Source organism: Kickxella alabastrina (genome assembly GCF_025024165.1).
Source record: "Kickxella alabastrina strain RSA 675 chromosome Unknown BX661scaffold_25, whole genome shotgun sequence".
Taxonomy (NCBI): Eukaryota; Fungi; Kickxellomycota; class Kickxellomycetes; order Kickxellales; family Kickxellaceae; genus Kickxella; species Kickxella alabastrina.
The window spans coordinates 141,053-158,373 of NW_026251496.1; the positions used below are offsets into that span (position 1 = coordinate 141,053).

The 17,321-nt window shown below is 46.0% G+C and overlaps 8 protein-coding genes across 8 annotated transcripts; 3 read left to right on the plus strand and 5 right to left on the minus strand.

The window, feature by feature from the left end:
* The first annotated feature begins 385 nt into the window (after nt 1–385).
* Nucleotides 386–2,178, plus strand: BX661DRAFT_59278 (uncharacterized protein). Its single transcript, XM_051539297.1, has 2 exons — nt 386–842; nt 1,085–2,178. The coding sequence occupies exons 1-2, from the start codon at nt 492–494 to the stop codon at nt 2,042–2,044; spliced, it is 1,311 nt and encodes a 436-aa protein (XP_051389375.1). The 5' UTR covers nt 386–491; the 3' UTR covers nt 2,045–2,178.
* BX661DRAFT_59274 (uncharacterized protein) lies at nt 2,179–2,808 on the minus strand. Its single transcript, XM_051539296.1, has one exon. It carries the CDS (start codon nt 2,682–2,684, stop codon nt 2,313–2,315), a length of 372 nt encoding a protein of 123 aa, XP_051389376.1. The 5' UTR covers nt 2,685–2,808; the 3' UTR covers nt 2,179–2,312.
* A 262-nt stretch (nt 2,809–3,070) lies between these two features.
* Nucleotides 3,071–4,105, plus strand: BX661DRAFT_59310 (uncharacterized protein). Its single transcript, XM_051539298.1, has one exon. It carries the CDS (start codon nt 3,209–3,211, stop codon nt 4,040–4,042), a length of 834 nt encoding a protein of 277 aa, XP_051389377.1. The 5' UTR covers nt 3,071–3,208; the 3' UTR covers nt 4,043–4,105.
* Nucleotides 4,106–5,031: 926 nt separating this feature from the next.
* BX661DRAFT_145866 (uncharacterized protein) lies at nt 5,032–6,234 on the minus strand (the record flags this gene model as incomplete). Its single annotated transcript, XM_051533140.1, has 1 exon — nt 5,032–6,234. The coding sequence occupies one exon, from the start codon at nt 6,232–6,234 to the stop codon at nt 5,032–5,034; it is 1,203 nt and encodes a 400-aa protein (XP_051389378.1).
* A 41-nt stretch (nt 6,235–6,275) lies between these two features.
* Nucleotides 6,276–8,222, minus strand: BX661DRAFT_187433 (ABC1 family-domain-containing protein). The gene has a single exon (XM_051537212.1). It carries the CDS (start codon nt 8,178–8,180, stop codon nt 6,411–6,413), a length of 1,770 nt encoding a protein of 589 aa, XP_051389379.1. The 5' UTR covers nt 8,181–8,222; the 3' UTR covers nt 6,276–6,410.
* Nucleotides 8,223–9,894, minus strand: BX661DRAFT_187434 (formyl transferase). The gene has a single exon (XM_051537213.1). It carries the CDS (start codon nt 9,844–9,846, stop codon nt 8,485–8,487), a length of 1,362 nt encoding a protein of 453 aa, XP_051389380.1. The 5' UTR covers nt 9,847–9,894; the 3' UTR covers nt 8,223–8,484.
* A 1,085-nt stretch (nt 9,895–10,979) lies between these two features.
* On the plus strand, nt 10,980–12,254 carry BX661DRAFT_200392 (uncharacterized protein; the record flags this gene model as incomplete). The annotated part of the gene is made up of 1 exon (XM_051538405.1): nt 10,980–12,254. One exon carries the CDS (start codon nt 10,980–10,982, stop codon nt 12,252–12,254), a length of 1,275 nt encoding a protein of 424 aa, XP_051389381.1.
* A 3,500-nt stretch (nt 12,255–15,754) lies between these two features.
* BX661DRAFT_187438 (uncharacterized protein) lies at nt 15,755–16,065 on the minus strand. Its single transcript, XM_051537214.1, has one exon. It carries the CDS (start codon nt 16,007–16,009, stop codon nt 15,770–15,772), a length of 240 nt encoding a protein of 79 aa, XP_051389382.1. The 5' UTR covers nt 16,010–16,065; the 3' UTR covers nt 15,755–15,769.
* Between the last annotated feature and the right edge of the window lie 1,256 nt (nt 16,066–17,321).

The following is a 17,321-nucleotide window of genomic DNA, read 5'->3' on the forward strand; positions in this document are numbered from 1 at the left end:
ACTGTGACATATTTTATAAATAAATAACTTTAGTGCTTGTACATCCCTGTCTGTAAGCTGTGCACTTAGTATAATTTTGGTAAAGGTTAGTTGAACATGTAAAATATTTCATATTCAATAGCTTGGAAAATGTTTTGCATATTCATTTTTTTTTGGTAAAGGCGCGATGAACTGCATGTGCGTACATTTTTAAATTGCGAGTGGCATGACCTTGATTGTGTGGCCACACATTGTATGAGTAAAATGTGCAGATTGTCTTTATAATTTTATTGTTTTATCCCCTTTTATTTTTCTTCTATTTTTATTTTTCCTAGTTCGCACTAGTAAAGTAACATTTTTCCATGCCTTTTTAACGCTCTGTATTTTTATAAGCTGTCTTTAACTCCTTTTCTTATTTCTATTACTATATTTTTTGCTTCTAATTATAACCACTGCAAAATTACCATTTTTATATTAAATAACGCCCAAATACAATATCACACCTACACGTGATGCACAACACAACCAATACAGCCCCCGGGCCTTGCAAACGCTCGTCCATCAGAAAACTATTCCGAGCCAAAAGTAGCAGCCATGGATTTCTTGGGTTTAAAGCTAACGATACCCTGGACATCGGTGCAGCAACTGCACCATCAAAACACATACCAACACTTGGTTTGCAGACAGAGCAGGGACGGTCAGTGTCTTTGAGGTCAACTAGGAGCATTCTTGGTGGGTTATCTTCTTCTGTGAAACGCCTGTCACGACGTACCTCATCTATTTTTGCCAAATCCAGGTGTGAGTCGATGCCACTTTCAGCGCACACATGGGAGAATGAGCTTAAGGAGCGCCACCACGATGAAGTAAGTATTTTTGAATTTTATTGATTATTGAAGAAAAGGTGATAACTGAAAATAGATGAGAACAATAGGGGAAAAAAACTGCGACATGTTTTTATGTTATTTTTGCACTTATATTGCATTGTTGCTTTTGTTATTTGATAATAATGTTTACAATTAACAGAAGAGGGTGGCGAGAGATTATTTATTTAACATCGCTCAATATTTTGTTTTTTGATTGGATTTTTCTATTTACAACAATGTAGTTTGTGCACCCGACATTATGCGAAATGGAATATGGCCCCAACATGGTAGAAAACAAGGAGAACAGCGAGCAAAAATATGCTTTACAGACAATATTATCAGTGCCCGTTTTACACAGCCACAACTACAATTGCCTGCCAGTACCTGACATTCTGCTGCCCAGTATTCCACAGGAGTTACCTGCACTCATTTCAAACGAGAGCATTGGTGTTGAGTTATTTGGATTCGAATATGACCTGTTGGCAGACAATCCATCGGATCCATATTTGAGTGCGCAATGCATAGATACTAGAGCAGCTGAGGATATGGCCGATGAAGGCGCATTGGACAGAGTGGATCGTGAATCAGAGAATTTGCGGGTGCTGAATATCAAACATTATATCAGTGAGCTCATTGCACAGCTTGGAAGTGCCAATATTGCAGAGCAAGCTGTCGATATGATTCCAAAAATTGAACACTACGTGGGTGAACCTGTCACACCGTGTGACGGTCAAATTGGCAATGCGGATATCCTGCAAGATATTCTACCTATCCATTGTAAAATCCAGCTACAGTCGCCAACACCATTACCAGATAATCCTGGCACAATATCTAGCCTGGGAATTATCTACTCGCTTGGTTCTGCCGAGCCGGATACAGATTGTCTGCGCAAGATCAGCGCCCAAACCTTGGTCAACGTTGACATTGATGGCGTCAAAAGCAAAAGCGAATTCAAACACAAGAACACATCTTTGCTCCTTGCTGAAATTGTAGAACCAAAATATGCCATGTGGGCGTCAGTAAATTCTGAGGACGAATCGCAGGCTAGCAGGTCGAGGGCCACTACGATTTCAGTGGAGCAGGTGCAGACCTCCGTGTCGAATATTTCCAAGCTCATCGCTTCTCTGCATATTCCACCTATCATTGTCAGTCGCCCGCTCCTGGGCCCCTCTCGTAGAATTATAATGTTTACAAATATGTAGAAAAAAAAATTTTATGGTTTCTTTTGGTGGCGAGAGCGATGTACCACAGGGAACTCCTCAATCTCTGGGTGTTTCCCCCAATACCGCTTAACCTTGGCCCACCTCTCCCTATGCACATAACTAAACCTATGTGAATCCTGCACACCCATAGCAAATGACAATGGTGATTTCTCCTTTATCCTCGCATTTCTAACCAGAGCATCCGGCCTGATAGAATAAACCATATCGATCCACTCACCCATCACCAACTCATCCACCATGCCTACCCTCAGCGCCTCCCTGGTCGCCTCCAGCCCGCCGACACTCTGTCCCTTGATAATAAATGCGGCACAGTCCATTGTCCTGTCAAATCCTGCAGTCTGCGTTGAATCATGTCGCCTAATGGGATGTCATCCAGGTATACGAGTCTGTAGGGATGCACGGTGGTGGAGTGGGAAGTGGAAGAAGTGGATTGAAGAAGTCGTTGGATTTGTTGGCTGTGTGCGCAGTCATTTCGGCGGGCAAAGAGAACTACGGGGTGGCTTGTAATTAGACAAATTAACCTGTGGAGCGCTGTTGGGGGGCCTGGTTTCCAGATGGGGGTTTCGGACGACGGTGGTGGGATTATTTTGCGCAGGGCGTATGATGGATGTCTGGTCATAATAACGCAATCAAATATTTCTGTGAGATAAGAGTTGATATAGAATATTATATATAGTAGGAATAATGTATATGTTTTTGAAATTATAGAATCTAGAGGGAAAACTTTGTCTAATACATTTATAGTTCTAAAATTGATTACATTGTGGGAATGAGTTAAAATTTACAAGACTTAAAAATGGAAAAAAAATTACATTTGGTTAACATTCCAGAGCTGCAAAATATAAATAATGGAAAAAACCTCAATAAATGAAAAAAGTGTCCTGTCAATACGACCTCTTGCCCATTCAGAAAAAAAGTGATTATAAAAAGGACTGTGGTCTTTATACAAAACAATTTTTTTTATTAAATGAACGAAGAAAAATATTTGTTAAAAGAAACAAACCAAGCGACATCCTACCCAGTTTAAAAGGTGAAGAAAACCAGTGCATGAGGGAGGGGGGACTATCCAGTAATATACTGTCTATACAATAATTTTTCACTTTCACTTTTACTTTTTACATTTTTAATTTCAATTATTCATACATGTTATCTCCATTCCAAACACTTCCCGAGCACATAATCCGTACAATCACCAGCTACTTCCATCACCACCCTACCAGACAAGCGCAAACTTTGCAAACCTACACCAAACCAAACCACCAACTCTCCACCACTCACCAACTCTTATCATCATCCCAGCGCTGGCGCACAGCCGCCCTATCGCATATACTCGGCACCATCACAATTATCATACAGGTGGTCCCCGGACAACAATTAACCTTGGATTATGATAATTGGGCATATCCACGGCAGGAATTCCCACTGTGGTTGGCACAGCGGTTTGTTCGATATATCAGAGTCAACGCGGATTATGCTGGGATTTGTCAGGGAGCTGTGGCAAGTGCCCTGAAGAAGCATCTGATGGTCATTCCGGAGGGGTTTTTCAAAACCAGGCGGCTGGAAGTAACAGTCACCGGCAAAACCCCATATTTAAACACAGTATCGGGGGTTTCGTTGCAGGAGGCACTACTTAATGCGGATAAATTTATGCAAGCTGTCCACCAACTCTCGCCCAACTCAACCACGGCCGGATTCAACATCCATATTCACCAACCCAATACACATTTAAATAAAACATTGAGGCAGACTGGGTATTTGGTCTTATGGCCTCTAAACTGTACAGACGCAAGACCAGGCAAATACGATACTCCGCATCCTCCGTTTTTTCCTTCTCGGTGGCATACGGTTATGATCTTGGAATCGACTTTATTTCAAAAAACAACCTATCGAGTATCCACTTTCAACGTGACATTAACGCAGATTCGTTCTATAGACTTTTGCGGTCGAATAGCCAGTCACTGCGAGAAATTAAAATAAAAGGATTTATCACAGATGATTTAGCCAAACTCCTCAGCAACACGGAAATGGACACGGATATGGACATATACATGGGCGATGGTATTTATGTAAACTACCCGTCAGTGAAATCTGTCACTTTGCAATTCAACGACAGTGATTATCTAAGCAACCAAATACACCCTTGCCCACAACACCCAGGGCCATTCCCCCACGTCCAGCGGCTCCTTCTGGCCGGCGGCATTCACTCCTTTCCCTCCGACATATTGCTGCGCAATACTCATCGGACACTCCAACACTTGACAATGTACCTCGATGACGAAACCATTCAAGCACTTGAGGAATCTCAGACATTTTCTCATCACCATAAATTGTTCTCCAGCTTAGCCAGTGTAAAATTTATCTGTCCGTCGCCCACACCCATTGATGATTACAATAAGGTGCAGAGACTAACGAGGTTTATTCTAGGTGTGGCTGGGGGAGCAGCGGGCGCAGAATAGTGGGTGCCAAGTCTGTAAGGCAGCTTACGGTGGTGGATTTGGATAACATCAATGTAACATGCAGTTTACTCTCTGTACTCCCTTCCTCACCCTTATGTCTTCCTCGGGGGAGCATGGGCCATTGCTGTTGGGATTGCAGGTGCTGAACTTACCAAAGTCCGAACTGACTGTTTGCCAGATCATTGATGTGGCGGGGAAAATCCCGTCGCTGCAGATAATCAAATGCCAGCTAAGCAACAAGATCGATATATTGGATAGTAGTGAACAGGATAACAAACAGCCTTCAATGCAGCAGCATGTGGATAAGAAATACACGTGGTTTGGTGGCACCTCTGAATTGCATATTTGGAAAATAGCTTTCAACCCGTATACGCCATGCCGGCGCGTGGCCGAAGCAATATTGGACCTGACTCAAGTGTTCCCTGGACTCAAAGTATCCGCGTCCGACGCCACCAAGGAAGACAGGTACTGGGAGCAAGTTGAGAAACTACGGGAAAGCAGAAAACAATACTAATTATGATTCATTTGGCTTCTAGTCGCCCGTTTGGCCTTTTTGACTTTTGACCAAAACTCAGCGTCAACCAGGCACTTGGCAGCCACCTTGGCGCAGCTCTTCGCAGCAAACAGCACCCTCTCATGGGCAATCTCCGACCTCGCGCGCGCTGCAAACTCCAAAGTATGGTTCGGTACACCGCTCCCATCCAAGTCAAACATCCCGTGTAGGCTGATAAACTCCTTGGACAAATTGCCAAAATCAGTCGACCCCCCAAGCTCATCACCCTTAACCGGCGGCACACGATACTCCTCCTGCATCAGATCCTCGTACAAGCGGCCAAGCACAGGATTGTCCAGGTTGTCCAAATACGCAAACTCCTCTGTGATCTTATGCGTGCACCCGGTGGCTAGCGCCGCCGAGGCAAACACGTTGTGTACGCGCTCGCGCAACACCTCAATGTCCTCCTCCCACCCCGTGCGGTACGTATACTCGATGCGAGAGTACGCCGGAATAACGTTTGCAGCCTGGCCTCCGTGCGTAATAATCCCGTGCGTGCGCCAGTCCGGGCGCAATTGCTCGCGCAAAACACCCATACTCTGCAGTGCAATGGTGGCCGCCGACCCCGCATTAATGCCGTCCCAGGGCGCCATCGCCGCATGCGACGCCTTGCCGAAATACTCAACAGTGACCGAGACGCAGCACTGCGAATGCCATTGGCCAGTGTATCCAGAGGCCGGATGCAGCATCATCAGCAGGTCGCAGCCCTGAAAAAGACCCTCCTTCAGCATGATTATTTTCCCGCCGATGGATTCCTCTGCCGGCGTCCCGTACAGTTTGACCGTGCCCGGGAGCCCGCAGGCCTCCATGACCGCGGCCAGTGCCAGGAACATGGCGACGCCCGAGATTGCAATGAGATTGTGCCCGCAGCCGTGGCCGATCCCTGGAAGCGCATCGAGCTCGGCGCAGAACCCAATGCACAGCCCGCTATGCGCGCCTTTGGGCGACGTATAGGTGGAGACAAATGCGGTGGGGAGACTGCCTGCTTGCCGAGTGATTTGGAATCCGCGTTGAGCGAGATAGTCGCAGATGGCTTTACTTGCCTTTGCCTCCTTGAGCGCCGTCTCCGGGTGATCGTGGATGGCCAGGGAGAGCGCGCGCAGATCGGTGCTGGCCTTGCCGATGGTATCGGCTATAATCTGGTCGACAGACACGAGCATCACAAAGCAAAAATGAAGAAATGAAAAATAAAAAAATATAAAGTGTGTACAAAAAAGTGCTACAAAACTATCTATCGTGAGAGCAGCAACAAAAGTAAAAAAAATAAAGCGGAGTCAAAAAGTGATAACAGCGTGTCTGCCAACCCCGCTTCCCCTCTATCCTCGCAACCCCAATTTCACGCGTTGAACAGACTTGTGTCAATGCGATAACCGAGCTTCCTCTCGACGGCCCTGCGCATAGCATCGTCCAGGACGACGTCCAAATCGCGGCCCCACTTCTTTCCAGTCACCAGCGCATACGCGCGGCCGCACGCGCCCCACACGGCGACGCCGACGCCGGCCACGCACAGCGCCAGGCGGAAGGTGATGTAGCTCCACTCGGCGCGCAGTACGCCCAGCGCGCGGCTGGCCAGCGCCGCACGCTCCCAAACAACGCCCCTTGCGCGGTCGTACTTTCTGCTGGGCGCCAGCGCATCGTCGACCAGCTGGCGGCGCAGGCCCAGGGCCGCGTACTGGCCGAGGATTTGGATGCGGTCGACGGGGATGCCCAGGCTCTGATTGTTTGCGCGCACAATGTTGGAGTTGCGCACGACGAAGACAAGCTCGGGCGGCAGCCCGCTGGTCTCCTTGAGCGCCTTGATCGCCCGCCGCTTGACCTCCATCTGCCGCTCGTACGCCCCGCCAGAGCCGCCGTCCGGGCCGCCATCTGCCCACGCCGCCGGGCCATCGTCGCGCGGCAGCTGCGCCGTCGGCCGCAGCGACACCATCGCCGAGAACATTGCAGCGTCGGCCATCCCCCAGGCGGCCGCGATCCGCGTCATCTCGGCGCGGTCCGCCACCAAAGCCGCGCGCCAGAACTGCGCGTACTGGCGGCGGAACTCCGGCGACTCGCGCACATACAGGCCGTGGTCCAGCAGCACAAGCTGCGGCTCGCGCCAAAGGTGGTTGTGTGGATTCTGGCGCACCAGGATGTTGCCCGGGTGCGGGTCGCCGTGGACGTTGCCGGAGACAAAGATCTGGAAGGCAAACAGTGCCACCATGCGCTGCATCACGTCGCGCGCCGCCCAGCCCTCGGCCTGCAGCCGCGCGGGGTCGACCAGGCTGGTGCCATCGACCCACTCGGTGGTCAGCACCTCGCGCCGCGTTGCCGCCCAGAACACCCGTGGCACGTACACGGCGCGCCGCAGCTGCCGGTCCGCCAGCCGCTGCAGATCGCCGCGCGCCAGCTCGCTGTTGTTCGCCTCGCGCTCAAAGTCCAGCTCTTCGCGCAGCCGCTGCTCAACCTCGCGCACCGACCACATAATCGGCACTCCGAACGCGCGCTCGATCAGCCACGCGCACGCGCGGAACGTAAACAGGTCCCAGTCAATCTGCAGCTTGATCTCGGGTTTCTGCACCTTCACAGCCACCAGCCCGGCCGCCGGGTCCGCGCGTAGCCGCGCCGTGTGCACCTGTGCCACCGAAGCCGATGCCACGGCCACCTCCGAAAAGTCCATGAAAACGTCCTCCAGCGGCCGCCCGAAGCTTCGCTCCACTACCGGGGCGATCTCTCGCACGCCCACCGACGGCGCATTGTCGTACAGCTCGTTGAGCTCCTCGCGGAAAGGCGGCGGCAGCAGCGAGCTCTGCACGGCGATCGACTGCCCAAACTTGATGAACAGCCCGCCATTTTCCTTGCAGCACAGCAGTAGCCGCCGCGCCGCGCGCCGGTGGATCCTGTCCAGGTGTGCGGGCCCGCGCTCCGGCAGAAAGTTCAGCTTGTAGTCAAGGCAGATTATGGCCATGTCGCAGAATGTGCGTAGCGTGCGCGAGATCGAGGATGCCTGCACCTGCCGGTCATACGCGTAGCCTGCGGCCAGCGCTGTGCATGCGAGAAGCGAGCGCCGGACCAACCGCCCGTGCTGCTTTGATGCGCCGGGAAGGCCTCGCCCGAATTTGAATCCCATTTAAAAATGAATTAGAAAGAAATAATATATAAATAAAATACACTAACTTGAAGACAGCCTAAGAAAAGAAAGGGAGGGATGCTGACGACGCGGGGGCGGAGGGGGTTGCTTGCGTTTGCATAGGCTCTGGGCCCAAGAAAAAGAGTAAATGCGCGGCTTTTATTTTTTGGTCGCGCCGTCAATATGTCATGTGTGAGTGGAAATGCCATGCTTGGCTGGAGAACTAAATGCCAAGACTTTTGATCTGTTGATTTTTGATTCAATTAGCTTTTTGGGCTGTGTAAATAAGTCTAAAGCTCCGAGTTTACTTTGAATTGTCGCCATCGCCATTGCTGCCGCCGCGGCCCTCGCTGTCACTGGCCAGATCAACTAGCGTCTCCACATCCGACGCAGCACCATCACTAGCCGGCTCTGGCGCAGCACCATCACTAGCCGGCTCTGGCGCAGCACCATCGCTAGCCGGCCCTGGCGCAGCGGGTCTCTCGTACCCTGGCGGGTACACAAACGGCGGCGTTGGCCGCTTCACATCCGCCGCCCGGCTGAGCAGCCGCATGCCCTTGCGGCGGTCATGGTAACCGGCAGCAAACTGGAAGGCGTCCCGCTCTGCCTTGCCAGCAACCTTAAAGCGCGTCACATGGATCCTACTCCCATCAATGCACTTGATCTCAACATACGGCACCTTCTTCATGAAGAACGCCGTGCCCGGGTCACTCGCGGCAAAGTCGTCGCTCAGCGGGTCCCTCTTTGGCTCCACCAGCTCCATAAACTGCACGTGGTGGATCTTATTCTTGATGCGCAAGAAAGTGTGCACCGGCTCCTTCTGGTAGAACGCGCGGTGCATGCGCATGATGTCCGTGGCAGTCATCTGCTCCCAGATGATCTGCGCGTCGGCTTTCTTGTACAGCTTTGTTTGTGTCGCAAGGCTGGCGTCCTGGTCGACGGCGTGGCGGCGCACAAAGTCGAGGTTCTCCAGCACCTGGATGGTCAGGCTGCCACTGAGGCGGCCAATGGCGTGCGCCATGTCGATGTATTTGTCGCGCGGGTCGATCTCGTATGGCAGCTGGGCGAGCACGCGGCCGCCGTCCATCACCTGCGGGTGCACCTCCTGGATTGTCACCCCCGTGCGTGTATCACCGTTCAGCAGAGCCGCCTGTATCGGCGATGGCCCGCGATACTGTGGCAGCAGCGACGGATGCACGTTGATCATGCCCTTGGGGAACATGTTGATAATCCTCGGCGGCAGAAACATCCCAAAGCTAGCCACCACGCCAATATCAAACTCGTTGCCAAAGCCCAACAAAGGCTTCCCGTCAATGCCGTTGGGCGCCCACCCGGTGAGCGACTTGCCTTCTGGCGGGTTCATCACTGGAAGCTTGTATCTGTACGCGAGAATATCCGTGTGCGCTTGGAACATTACCCGAGGCTTGTTCGCACGCAGCTTGCTGTAGTACTGTGTCGCCGGGCAGACCACTGCGAGCTCGGTGATCAGAGGATTTGGGTTGCGCTTGTTTTCCGCAAGCGCTTTGAGAATCTTGGCTCCAAACTCATCTGTGCCGAAAAAAAGAACCTTGAGCCGCTGCGATGATGTGACGGTGAATGACCGCGTCTTTTGTTGGATAAAGTGGCAATTATGTTGCTGCCAAAGCTGCCGTGCAATCAATGGCATGTTTTAAAAAACGAATTTGTGGATAACGGATAATAACTGTGTTTTGTGTGTTGTGATTGTAACTGGCCATTATAAAAATGATGGGTTTAGCGATTATACTCAAGTCCGCAGCTTACTCGCTATCACCACACTTATGGTGGCGGTTTTTGAATGCACGCATACGGCGGGTATCATTATGTTATAAAGTATCTATTTTATTATTATATGGCGGGCATCCTCAAATGGCTCTATTCAAAACAAATTGAATATCGTTTTATCCTTGCTCAATAATCATTTGGCAAGTATCTGACTTGCAGAACTTAAAAACACCATAAAACACCTATCCATACTCAAGTTTACAATTGGTACTGCTCTGTTGTCTTTAACTCAATAAAACTTTCAAATGCCTATCATTGCATTAGACACAGGTCCGGATAACTCTCGACCATGCTGCCCCTAGAATAATTTGTGATAAGAGGAGTATGTAACCAGGTCTGCAATAAATCCCACTATGAATCGGATGGCTTGGTCACCAATTGGGTTACGCTCATTAAATCGAGTATTTGGCATTTACTTGTTTGGTTATCTCGCACAATGTATTTATTTTTTCTCATGCAGCGGGCTCTTCCTATTTTTCTTGGAGACATTACAGTAATTCTAGACCGGTCTGATTATTGTCTATATTTTAGCATTTTACCCCTACAAACACACAAGCTCTCTTTCTCAATGACATTAAATCTTTTAAGATAATCCACAACGACACTTTATTATTTGTTGTTGAAAGTGAATCCCGTGGTCCTGCATATTTTTATTTCTCTCCACATTTTACGCTTCACATTTTCCTTGTTGAATTTAACTAAACAGGTTTCCTGCATAAAATCCCTTTTTTTCGAATTTCCTAAAATGACAAATTTTTTGTTCCTTTTTTCCGTTGGCTACACCTCAGATGTTCCTATGGTAGACCCAATAAAAATACAGACAAATAATTTTTTTTTACATTTTATAAAAATAAAAAAGCCGCACCCTCTTCTCTCTCTCTTTTCCATTCTCCAATCAACGCCAACCAAATATTGCCTCTTTATTCAAATTATTTCTGTTCATATTTTTGTCCATATTTTTCAGGCCTATTTTTCTCTTATTTATCTTTATCAAAAATGAAGCCTGCTACGATCTCCATACTGCTCGACACTCCCGAAGTGCACCTATACGGCGAACGTGCATCCTCCTCGGGATGCACGTTGACCGGCAAAGTTCTCATGAGCCTGCGCGTTCCCACCAAGATCCGCTCCCTCAACATCACATTCCAAGGCCAGCAAAAGCTCAAATACCCCACACCCACGCCCAAATCTACCCAGAATACAAACCTTAACCCGCTGATGATCGAGCGCAACCGCTTGGCTGTATCTGAAACACAAAACCTCATTGAGCCGCAGGCTAAGTACACGCAGTACGCAGCAGGCACGCACGAACTGCACTTTGAATTTATTGTTTCTGGCGATTTGCCAGCTACTGCTGATCTTATTACGGGCGAGACTAAATACACTATGGATGCACAATTGGTTTTAACCGGACTGCGCTCCAGCAGCACTGTCCAGCAACCGGTGGTTATTTTGAGGTGTCCCCGGGACGGCGGACACTGGGCACACACTGTGTTTGATTCCCTGAGTGTCGGGACACAGTGGGAGGACCGCGTTTCCGTCACATTGAGTTTTGATCAATCTGCCATCAACGACGCCACCACTGCAACCTTCCTAGTCGAAATCACTGCAAATGCCAAAAACCACCACCTAATGGCGCTCACTTTGCAACTGCGCGAAACCCAAACCATCTTTGATAACACAGCGCACACCAGCAGTCGTGTCCACAGGGTGACCCGCATAGTCTCCCAAAAACTAATGTCCTACGGGTCTGTGGGGGCCAAACTTTGTGGTCAAGATGAGTTTTACGTTCGGCTGTCGATCCCTCGAGTAAATGACGGCGTGCAGTTTGAGTGTGAGTGTGTGGAGTATTTGGTTTCGCATAGGCTGGTTCTGACGGCTTCAGTGCGGGCGCCGGAGGGACATACGGCAGAGGTGACTATTCCGGCGCAATTTTCTGTGTTGCCCAAATCAGCCATCAGTGGTGGATCTGAACTACCCCTGTATGAGAGCTCCCCAAATGATCAGCTCATACAGACATCATCCGGGTTGGGCTTGGAAGATGAAAGCTCGATATTGCGGTTGCAGTTGCAGGCGACTGCGATGGAGAGTTTGGCTGGGAGACAATTACCTTCCTACTCGCTGCCTGTCTGCTTCTCGTGTGGGAAAGAGGATGTATCTGTACTGGAGTGTCGCCAGGCTATTGTTCGCCATAGTCTGATCCCGCCTGGCACGGAGATTGAAGACTTGTGCGCGACGCTGGCTTCTGCGAATTTTGTAGCGGGGAATTAACTCAGGTGTCAAATAAAACATTTCCCTTTTCCTTTTCCTTTTCCTTTTCCTTTTTTACAACTTTAATGAACAATGTATATGTATGAATAAACCAAAAAAACAATGCAAACATTAAGTGCTCTTATATTTACAACCCTTCAGGTCAATCTTGGGGAAAATATGCAATTCTAGCTTGTCTGTTACAATTTCTGAAAACATTTCTATAGTACACTTCTCATTGTACACAATGCATTTTGTCATTACGGGTTTAAATGGTGAATAGTACACATCTTTTTTGCTATTACCCTCTGCTTTGTTGCTTTTAAATATATCACCAAGTTTAGTGCTAATTGTACTGCATCCTTTGACGACTTCTGGAGGATAATCAAAGTTATAATAATATACATCAAAATAGAATAATTTGGACTTATTGGATAAAATATCGTTATTGTTCACAGGATTCATATTGATTATTTCTGGTTGTACCAACATGTATAGCGTAAACGGGCAAGTTTCGGGGTGTAGTTTTTTATTATTGCTTTATCAGGATATGGAATAACATGGTTATCTTTAATGGAAGCTTTAGACAAATAAACACTTTCCAATTTAATATTTTTATTAATTCTTTTACTGTTAGGTTGATGTATATCGAGTTCAAAATTGTTAATTAAATAGATTTTCAGGTATTTTATTGACTTGGTGTTATCTATTTTAAAATCCATAGATTTGACTTTTCCATATGCTTCAAATTTTATTATAATGTCTGTTAATCCTTGATGACTCCCTGTTTTAATATTCTTAAAGCCGAGTTTATGCATAGCCATATAGCTTACAATAAATAACTGACGTATTATAATGCACGTTGAACAGATAAGGCAAATAAAAAAGCAGTGGAATTGAAAGTAAAAATTAAAGAAGAATAAAATAAAAATAAATGGTGAACAGCATCCTCTCCTTTTTATAGTTTTAACAATTTAACGCTATCAATTTGCGTGGTTGTTGTTGTGGCAGTGTATTAACTTCAATTCATGTGGTACTTCACGTAAAAGCAATGTGTACGCTCTCTTCATTACTTTTACCAACCTCTCTTGCCAAGCATAATATAAATTATCATATTTCTGCACTTATCTTGGCACTTGAGAGACATTGAAAATAAAACGAAAGAATACAATTTCTGCTAACGCTTTTTAACAAACGTTTATTTACTTTGGTTTTTTGTGTACCCATAAAGAAATATCCAATTTATTTTTAGTTTTCTGCCAAAAGTAGTAGTCGGTCATGCTTTTTTGTAAATATTCAAAAGCATTAGCTGCGCTAGATTCGTTCTCAAGGATTACTATGCTGCTGCTTGTGTGTTTCTAGTCAAACACAAGATTCGTGCATACATTATTAGCTAAATATTTTTAACGCCTTAGCATTGAGAATTCCCGTATTTATTTGGCTCTCATTCTAAGCCACTGCCAAAGAAAAATTACGTTAATTATTTACATGCACAACCAACAAACAGACACGTATTTTCAAATAGATAATTCTTGAAAAAAAAGGCGTTTTGAAAGGAAAAAAGTAAAGCGGCCAGCAAAATGGGAAGAGCACAAACTGGCCATTATTATTATAATTACAAATGGATACAGGGAGCTGGTTTTGGATACATGGTAAGGTAGGGCAAGGCAAGACGAAGAAAATAAACAATCATGCTTGAAATTAATAATGCAATCAATGTGGCTTGTTACATGCAGTGTTTGTTTATTTGTGGAAATGCAAAAAAATGACATTCAACAACCGGTTGAATGAAAACTGTACATTCTGTAACAAAATACCCAATGCATGTCATGCGTCTGGGTAGTTTTTTACACATCAATTTTTTGTTTGTTTTTACTTTTTTAGCCGCATGGTATGGAAGCAATTGGACACGTATGTTTGTTTATATTATTTTCAAATAAAATTGTAAAGCAACATCCGGTTATCCACACTTAGCACAGTGATTTTAAACAGATACCTGGGTACGCCCATTGTTCCATTCACGATAACGTCAAGTAGGGGAAATTTTGTGCTAAATGCTATGGTTTTCCAGCATAGAAATCTAAAATTTGCACATTTTCCGGCTCAAGCAGGCGCAAAAAGATTTTTTGACAGATGGGATGCTGCGCGGTGTTTTGGTGTGCTATTCCTTGAGGAAGAAGAAAAACGTGGTTTCGAAATTGTATAAAAGGTTATGGTGCTGCTCCCGACATTTTCAAACTTTTTTCCTCTTGTTTCCACAAGTCCTCCTCCTTTCTGCCTTCCTCCCAAAAAATTCACTTCGTCGGTTTCAAGTCAAGTTTCAAGTCGTTAGCGATTCGTTCATGTTAGCATCGGTACCAACTTAGGTCGTCACCTACAAGAACCCACCCACGGGGGTAATACAAATAGTGGGTGGTCGGAAGAAAAGGGAAATGGGTAGGAAAATAGTCCTGCCTTAAGAAACATGAGGAAGGAGAGGGGAAGAGATGGTATATTAATAAATTAAACATGCGAACATTAAGGTGATGCGGGGGTAATAACAATCCCCTAGTTTGCACGCCTGGAAAATTAAAACGTTGTTGCTGCAAGTGCGACTTCGAAGAGTCCTACTTGCGTGCTTGGCCATACCTTCGGGGGTATTTAAAAACCCTGCAGATATGATCAAGCACACCCCCTAATTAAGAGATAAAATAAGCTAAATTCAAACGCTTCCTTCTAATAGGAGCGCTTAGCGTTTAGGGTTAGTGTTGAGCATAAATTAGATATGGATAATCAAAAATTCGAAATGCAAAGCGCTTCTGCAGAAAAGGCAGCGTTCAAAATTTACATTTGAATTTCCAATTCAATTTTATTTCTACATGTCATGGACCAAAACATTCTTTTTTAAAGCACCCGTGCGCTGTTCAAAATTCTTTTTGACAGCCAAAGCAGAGCAGAAATCCAGTCGAATTAGTTAACTTTTAATGCATTTCTTGCTTAAATGGGTGCTCGACTCAGCACAGGGGCAGTTGTCAGCCATGTTGAAGGCTACGTGCACTTGACCTCTTCAATTCATAAAATTTTCAATATGGCAGACAAAGTATGTTGACACACTTCTGATTCTGCCACTGTGTATGCGGAGGAAGTTGATTGGGCGTTTGTTCGGCGGTTGAATTGCAGACGCGAAAAATGGCACGGTGCGGTTTTGCGATAGTTTGAACAGCTGCCGCTGGGAAACCAATTGATGATCTTGCCAGGCTACTTGACTGGCATTGCAATTCATTTTATTTTCCCAAAATCTGTGACGTAGTGCTGGACTACCCCCGCGCACAGTTGCCTGCGGTTTATGTGGCGAAAAGGACATGTTCCGCCACATCTGCAGCCAGCGCTAGTCTTATAATAGCATACTAATCTGCTGGCTTTGCATCAAAAGACGCGCGGATACCAGCGTGGCCCGTTTTGCAATTGCCCTGATGATGGATGCACTGGTGCAAACTCCAGACGCAACCGTCCATTCATTTAGTATTCGCTGGGTAAAACCAGTGGGTATTGAGCTGTCAGGCAGTAATAGCTGCCTTGATGTGAAGAAAATGATAAAATATTATTTTTTTGCGCTTGGGTGTGGCATTCGGATCAATTGGCAGTCTACCAGGGCGTTTGAAAGCTAGGTGGCGCTCACCAAATTCGCGACGATATAGGAATATCAAAATGAAATTGCACACCGATGCAATATCGTGGTTCCAATACTCGGACTTAAAGTTGGACTCGATAGCGGCCTTGGTCTTGTTCTTGAGCATCGGCTCCAAATTCCTTGAAGTGTCACACCTCGTTTTATGATTTATCTGGAGTTATAAATAAATGGTATAGTTGTGAATACTGACTTTTTGAACGAGCTGTGAAACAATTAAGAAATACAATTATAAGCCAACTATTTTCAACACCAGTCAAGTGCTTTGCATTTGCATTTTTAAAATTTTGAATAGTACATTGTTCTAATAGTTAAACTAGTGTTGCTAACTATTTGTTAATATAGTTATTTTACAGCTACATTTTCTAAACTAAACTATTACATACTAGAAGCGCAGTTTAAAATTACTATTAATTGTGCTATCTATAGATCTCGAAAGGATAAATGACATGACACCCAATCCAGCGCATGATTCTTCCATTTTTCATTATTTTAATTTTCTCGGTTTATTTTTTAATACCAACCAAACTATACGAGCGTTTGCTCAATAATACAAATATGGAGTATTGCACTCGAAGTAGTGAAATCGTGTTGGTTAGGATACTTCAAGAAAGAAAAAGGTTGATAAATCCCTAATAGTGATCCTGTTTCCTAATTGGTCAATCACATGACAACAGCGTCTAAAAAATTTATCGCCCCAATATTTTTTTCCTTGTCTCGTTTTTCATTCGGACACGGGACACGGGACTCGGGAATATAGCCCAATGTTGAGACAATAGGTGATTTTGTTTTGTAGCGATTATTTTTTGTAGTGATTATTTTTTGTAATGATTATTTTTGAAATCGAGATTTCTCTTGTCTTGTCGTGGTGTGTGGCAGCTGTTGCAGCGATTGGCGACAATCATATACACTCGCGCGCTGTGATGTTGGCAGCGGCGTCGGCAAACGCACGCACGCACGCAGGAATCAAGGAGCTCCTTGTCCTTTCACTCTATCGTTTGGCTATGCAACGCACGATAATCAGATTTTATACTGCAACGAAATATAAATTATATGTAAAAAGAAAAAACCCGTACCAAAACGCGTAAATATTAGAATGTTTTCTCTCTTGCTGCCATTTTAATCAACTTGGCACTCGAATGCAATCCCGAGCGATGCGTAATTTTTCCTCTTGTACTGTCCTTATGGACATCCCAAAAAATGAAAATAAAAAATTGACCCATTGTCTTTTCCAGAAAGATAAGAAGTGCAGAGCCATTTCCGTACATCCATTCTTTCTTTTTTCGGCTGGTAAAAAAAAAAAAAAATAATGGCAAGCCTGAGAAAAAGATGAAAAGAGAAGATAGAAAAAAACATGCTTGCAGTGTAAAATAAAATGGCCATGCCCTGCCCCTCATATTACTTTGCCCGCTCTCCCTTCC